Source organism: Crocodylus porosus, unplaced genomic scaffold (genome assembly GCF_001723895.1).
Source record: "Crocodylus porosus isolate Cpor-Errol unplaced genomic scaffold, CroPor_comp1, whole genome shotgun sequence".
Lineage (NCBI taxonomy): Eukaryota > Metazoa > Chordata > Crocodylia > Crocodylidae > Crocodylus > Crocodylus porosus.
The window spans coordinates 7,272,335-7,279,407 of record NW_017728910.1 but is presented as its reverse complement, the minus strand read 5'-3'; the positions used below and the strand labels follow the sequence as shown (position 1 = coordinate 7,279,407).

The 7,073-nt window shown below is 48.2% G+C and overlaps 1 protein-coding gene and 1 long non-coding RNA gene across 2 annotated transcripts in view; one reads left to right on the top strand and one right to left on the bottom strand.

The window, feature by feature from the left end:
• LOC109308389 overlaps nucleotides 1-7,073 on the bottom strand; it is a 69,976-nt gene that overhangs the window by 61,453 nt on the left and 1,450 nt on the right. The gene's annotated exons all lie outside the window — the stretch shown is intronic.
• LOC109308388 (importin subunit alpha-3-like) overlaps nucleotides 6,747-7,073 on the top strand; it is a 24,503-nt gene continuing 24,176 nt past the window's right edge. The window contains exon 1 of the mRNA XM_019532665.1: nucleotides 6,747-6,986. Coding sequence (XP_019388210.1) covers nucleotides 6,918-6,986 — 69 coding nt within the window. The 5' untranslated portion in view covers nucleotides 6,747-6,917. The remainder of the gene's footprint in view (nucleotides 6,987-7,073) is intronic.

Here is a 7,073-nt window from a genome sequence, read left to right as displayed (position 1 = left end):
CTCACCACTGCCACTCCGGGTCCAGCCCCTCTCCACCACCCCCCTCTCAGGCTGCTCTGGGTCCAGCCCTGCTCTACCCCCACTGCTCCTGGTCCGCCTGGCCCACATCTGCCTCCCTTCCTTCTCGCTCACTGCCTCCCCCTCCCTGCTGGCTGTTCTGAGGGGTGTTGGAGCTGGGCAGCGGAAGTGTGCCACCACCGTGATTCCCCCCCTTCACCCTCAGGCAGGAAAGTATGGGGAAACTCCGCAGCTCAAGTGGCTGCAGTGTGTTCACTACTGCCACAAACTTTCCCGGCAGCAGCAGCTCAAACTTGGGGCCGCATAGCCAATTGCCACCCACCCTCTTGGTGGCACATGCGCAGTTGCCCAAAATCGTTACAGACAGACAGACTAAGCCTTTTATTATTATTTTTATATGTGTATGTGTGTGTGTGTGTGTACACACACACACACACTCTTAGATATTATATTTTTTCACATACAGTGTGCCCCAAAATAAAATATACACCTTGTTTTTGAAAGGCAGAATGAAAAAGAAGTCTGTTTTTGTTTAGAGTTATGGCTGCACAGAGCAGGGGCAGAGCTTCACTTTCAGCTGTCTCACTGTCCCTTTTCTGCTTAATTAAAAGCTAAAATGCCTAGCTGCTGCTGAAGGCTTATCTCTATGGGGCAGGCTATCATTTTCAAACAAGCTAAAGAGTCTCCATGGCTGTGAAACTAGAGGAGAGAGACCAGGAGCTGCTTGAAGACAGCAAAATAGCATGTAGTATGTGAGCAAAAGGGGTGTATAGTATGTGAATAAATATGGTGATTATTACCTACTTTTAAAAGTTGTTTTGTTTTATCTTAAGCCACCCTGAGTCTTTTTTGGGGAAAGACAGCATATAATCTCCTAATACATAAATAAAAAATGTTTTCCAACTGTTAGACATTGGTTAACAAGAGATGTTACTGAGAACACATCCTTCCAGTCCCGTGTCCTCTGTGCTGTTTCTCACATGAACACAGAATCAAATTGTGTCTCTGTCCTCATTTTCAAAGGCCTCTCCCTCCCTGACAGATACATTTCAGTGAAACAATAAAACTGATAACTAAATAGAAGGCTTATGGTGCCCATGACTTTACACAAAACAAACTGAGACTTAATTATGCGAGAGAGAAATGTGGATGCTAATGCTAGCCCTGAATGATCGTCAGAACTTGCTGACTTATTTTCTTCCTTAAAGCTCTTCACACTCTCACAGAGCTACTCCTGTGACACATATTAAAACTATACATACAAATGAAGCTTTCTTCTAATGGATGGGAAAAAAGATAGATTGCCAATGTTTAACTTACATAACCAGCGAGAAGGGGGAAAGAGTACCCTGATATAAACTCTCATATACTCACATCCCCGTAGCACATTCTCTTTCCTTAATAGTATAAAGAAGAAACCAAGGCAGAGCAATAGAATGAAGCATTGCACTGAAGTAGTTTGAGAAATATTCCTGTTTTCCATACTCCAGTATTTTGTTGTTCATTGTTAAAGGAAAATTATTCTTTGCCAAGTCAATATGATATTGGAAGTTGACTCATATTGAGCTACAGTAAGTTGAAGTTCCTACCTCTATAAAATTGTAGGATGATAATCTCAAGCAAGTCTGTAAGAAGTAGCAGCAGCAATTCACCAAAATCTAAAACAGCTTGAAGCTTAACACAAAACGACTGCAAAACACAAGGCAGCTGATTAATTGATATCATGAGAAAAAAAGCTGGAAATATTTTAATGTTATTTGCCTCTTTGGAGGAAGTGAACAAGGATAACTGCAACATCATAAAAAAGTGAACAAAACTGTACAGAGGCCTAAAGAAGGCATACAAATTTGTGACTAAGTCCTGTGGTAATAATAATAACAATGATGAAATCTGGTGTAAGAAAGGAAGAATGTGTCTGATTTTTTTTTTTTTTGTAGCTGAGATTTTAAACAATGATGCATTATTTATAATTTATCTGGAACATTTACAAAGAAGCAATTCCTATCTTGAGCAGTTTTTTCTCAAAAAGCATCAGAAGTGACAGAGTAACCTCTATCCAGCATATAAAAGGAGGAAATAATTCCAGTCTTATACAATGAATGGAAAGATTAAATATAAAAAATTTCATATGCATAACCTAGCCAAATAAACCATGTAAAATGATGCTACTAGATTTTTGTGAATGAATACATTTTTGCAGCTACTGATTTTTATTTATTTATTTATTTTATATGTAGAAACTCTCCTTATAATCACAGGAAAACATGTCATACAAAACCTAAGAAGGATTATATCTCTTTTTGATTTTCTGGAAAAGTTAGTTGCTATAATTTATAAGCTCTGGGTTCTATGGAAAAACAGTATAGGATAGGCTGGGGTCTGCCTGAACAACAGATATGCTGTTGGGATCCACATTATTTATGGAAACTGAGAACGAAGTACCTGCTTGTCCATATTCAAATAGCTCAGGCCTCTGGAATTCCTATGGCACTGTGTGTAGCCAGAGTGGAGTTAGGTACTTAGGATGCTGATACGTGAGTGCAGAGGCTGCTCCAATGCACTGGAATTCAAATTACCGCATGCAATTACCACGCTCTAGCAGCCTCCTGCGTCTCGTGCATCAGTGTCCCCATGTTTAAAAATGGTGGCGGGGGCACTTGAACTATAAAGCATGTTGAATAAGCTTTAGTTCAAGTACCCCACCACCACTTTTAAGTGCAGGGATGCTGATACTGGAGACGCAGTGTCACTTTAATTGGAACGGCTCTGAGAGACACTCCAATTAGAGCGCTACCCCAATTCCCCTCCTCCCCCCACTCCTGGAGCACATGTAAAAATGCCCTTAAGTCAGGGGTGGTTAAATGTGGCCTGGGGGCTGGATGCAGTCTGCCAGGCCGTTCCATCTAGTCTGCAGGGCCCCTAATATTAATTTTCTAAATTTTTTATCTGCCCCAGCTGCCTATCATGCAGCCCTCCATGGCTTGCCAAAACTCAGTAAGCGGCCCTCAGCCCAAAATAATTGCTCACCCCTGCCTTAAGTCCCGGAGGGAGGTCAGTTTTAAGATGCAACCCTGCCTTCACCATTTCCTACTGGCTCCTTTAGGCAATTTCCCACTCAACATTTTGCTATTAGAATGGGAGATTTATTAACAACTGTTAAGTTACTGTACAAAGTTTAGAAAGAAGAAATCTGATAATAATATAAAAGCATATTTCATTTATTTAAAAAATGTCATCTCCATCCCTTGGTGAATCTAGTTTAAAACCCTCCACACTAGGTTAGCAAGCCTGTATGCAAAGATACTCTTCCCTCTCTTTGTCAGCTGGACTCCATCTCTTCCAGCAGTCCATCTTCATGAAACCTCACCCCGTGATAGAAGAAGCCAAAGCCCTGCTGGCAACGCCATTTACACAGCCACGTTTTGATCTCCAGGATGCATTTATTCCTAGCTAGGCCTTTTCCCTTGACTGGAAGAACCGATTATCATCACTTGGGCCCTTGTTGCCTTCATTGTTGTGCCCAGACCCATGTAGCCCCTAAGCCACCTTTGTGCCCAGAGCCACTTTTGATCTGCTCAAGGTGGCCCCTGACAGTATCATTATCAGTGCCTACATAAATGAGTAGACAAGAATAGTCAGAGGGCTGAATGACTAACTTCAAACTTTCTGTGCCATCTAAGATGCACACTCCTGGCAGACAGAAGACCTACCAAGTCAACAGGTCAGGCTGTTGCCTCTGTGCCATGTATGAGGCAGTTGCCAATCACCATGACCTATCGCTTCCTTTTGGCAGCAGTGGTCATGATCTACCCGCTCTAACAATGCATGGCTTTGGCCTCTCCTGTCAGTGGAGCAGGCTCCTTCTCAGCCTGTACCAAGACTTCATACCTGATCTCCAGCTGAACAGCTACAGGTTTAGAAAAGGAGTGCTGTCTGGTGCAGATGTGACAAGCTACCAGTTTGAATCATGCAGAGTACCTACGTCTTCTCTGTCTTTCAGAGTGGTCCCTCTTCCACAATTAGGGACGCACTTAAATTGTGGCAGAAGCTTGGAGAGTAGCAGCACCTTTACTCTCACTCTTTTTGCTGCACGCCCACTCCCCAGCCACTAAGTGGCTGAGAGGCAAAAACTGTGGCATTAATTGCCTCTTGGCCACTCTGGCTGGGGTGGGGGGGATGCTCGGCAAAAAGAGCAAGATTAAAGGCATTGCTGCGCCATGAACTTCCACTGTAATTTAGGTAGGTCCCTCTCCATAATGCTGGAGATCTCTGTACATTAAGCTGATGAAAACATCAAGCTCCTGTTTGCTTCTGAGCCTATCCACTTCCTCCTGCAGCTCTCTTAGCTGATTCCTTAGAGAATGCACCAGGAAGCACTTCTCGCACCACAAGCACTGCCTCACCTGACTGTCACTGATGACATGAAGGCCGTAGTCCCTGTTAAGTCAGAACAGAACCTGAGTAGGAGCCTCAGTGGTCAGCAGCCATGCCTGGGCAGAGCCTACACAGATATGCCGTCTGTGTCAACCCTATTTGTCAGGACCTACCAAATTCAAGGCGGAAGTAGAGTGCACATTCACCTTGCCCCTCCCACCCCCGCTTTGCTGCTGATTTGTGGAGGACCTTGCCATTCCCTCCTGATCAACAGGGAAGCTTAAATTGCAGTTTTAAACATGGTGCTGTTATTTGCCTCCCTCCCAGTCAGTAGCAGGGTTGCCTGGAGCCCCTCGGCCAACCAGTGGCAGGAGGCAAAAATGGCATCATGTTTAAAACCACATTTTTTGCCTCCCCACCAGGATCAAGCTACACATGGGGGCTTCATGCAGCAAATCCTGCAAAATTAAAGGAGCCACAGTACAACCCACTTCTGGCAGGAATTTGGTAGGTCCCTACCTAATTGGAAAACCCATCTGCTGAGTCAGCAATTACTTGGGGGACAGTCTCTGTCTTCACCTGCACCAACACCAGACTTAGTTGGTACAAGATACCAGCAAGCTATAAAAAAACAAAACCAGGGGCATCTATCTAGCTTCCAGACAGAAAGAGTACCTTACTTCTGCACTGGTGTAACTCCTTGCATTCTGAAGCCATCATGCTGACAGGTTGAGAAAGTTCCTCAAAATATGAGAAGCCAAACACAGGTTTCTGTATGTGATGTGATTCCTTCTCTGTCTGCATGATAACACAGTGCCGCCACTGTGCGCACGGGTTTGGTCCACAACTCCCAGTGAGCAGCTGCCTGAATTCATCTGTTAATACAAAATGTCTCAATTGTCTCCACACTTCCACTGTGGCCTGCAGGTGGTGTTTTCCCCTTGTTCCAACCTGTCTGAAACCCTTCTGTATTATTGAGTTGACTGTGGCGAGGTCATTGTTGGGTATTGTGGCACTCAGTTGTATCTTAGTACTGACTGGAACGAAGCCAGCAAACAGAAAGCTGCAACTTGTACTTGAATGAATTGTTCAGTTTGTGCTATTTCCACCCAATTTCCCCAAAGGGGCAAGCTTTTCTGATACACTGTGAAAACATGAACAACGTGGTGCAATTGGCCCAAGTCCTCCGAGTGATCACACGAGTGCCGCAGGGACGTCAAAGGCAACCCCCCCAGGCTTTGCCCCTCGTTGCAGAGCACAGCCTCTCTACGCCAATAACGAAGTTCCTTGAAGATCAGTCATGTGAGGTAGAGGGGCTATGGGCCTGTCCTCAGGGAGCAGCACTCGGGCAGCATGCACAGCAGCTGGGAGGCTGGCAGCAGCGTAACCACAGCAGCCTGGTGCTTGGGCAACTGAACTGGCCCAGACTCGTCCCGATTCCTGCGAGGAGAAGGCTGCAGCCTGTTGCATCCATGCAGTTTCCAGACCTGGGGCTACCTGGCCCCCAGCGAGCTGCAGCCCTGGCAGAGGAAATTCCCTGAGCAAGATAATGCCATTAAAATGGCACTTTGCAGTGGAGGTTTGCACCCTCGTTTGCTTGCAGACAGGACCCCCTATGAGAGCACACTTTGCTTTCCACTGGCCAGCTTCCAGATCTCGGCTACACGCAATTTTATGGAAACAGGAGACCTCTCCCTAACCTGCTCCTGCAGCCACACTGCTGAGGGCAGGCCAAACCTGGGGGCATCCTACCCCCAAGCCTCTGGGCTCAGGCCTGTATGTAGGTTGCCAGCCAAAGGATTTACAAGCAGCGCCAGGCAGGGGTGGAGGATGCTTGCAGGCAGCAGGGCCACATATGGTTCTCGCCCGACTCGTGGACTTGGAACTGATTTGGCCGATTTGACTTAGGACACGAAAAATTTCCTTAAAAAATAAATAAATAAATAAAAATCTAATAATAATTTTATTATTAATAAACGCTGCCGAGAGCTCTCCTACCGGGGCAAGAGCGGGCTGAGGCACTCGGGTCGCCCCGCTGCTCCCGAGCACTCCGCTGGCGCGGCGGGACAGACCCCAGAGCAGCACGCTGCGCTACGAGGGGCTCAGCGGCCCCGGGGTCCTAGAGCCGCGGACTCCCAGCCGGGAGAGCAAGCGGGGCCGGGAAACGCCCCAGGCCGCGCAGCCCCTCCCCCCGCAAGTGCGTCGGCGACGCGTTCCCGCCCTCTATCTCGTCCCCTGCCATTGGCCCGCGGCCGGCGGCTCATGCAGCCAGTCAGAGTCGGTGGGCGTGACCTCGGCTGCCTGTCCCAGATCGAGGCTTCCCCTCCCTCCCCCCTCCTTGTAGCGCCGTTTCCCCTCCCCTCCCCCGCTCCGGCCCTTCGCTACCGGCACGTTGCGCCGCCTGAGCGGCCCGAGCGCGAGCGCGAGGGCGGCCGGAAGGAAGGAAGGAAGCGGCCCAGGGCGGCGGCAGCGGCAGCGGCAGCGGCAGGGGGGCGCAGGCCGCGCGCCCCCCGCGCCGTCCCGCCATGGCCGACAGCGAGAAGCTGGACAACCAACGGCTCAAGAACTTCAAGAACAAAGGCCGCGACCTGGAGGTAACCGACCGCCGAGTCGGGCGGGGCCGGGCCGGGCTGGGCCTCGCGCGCTGTGGCGTCTTCCCTAATCCGCGCTCGGGGGAGGGG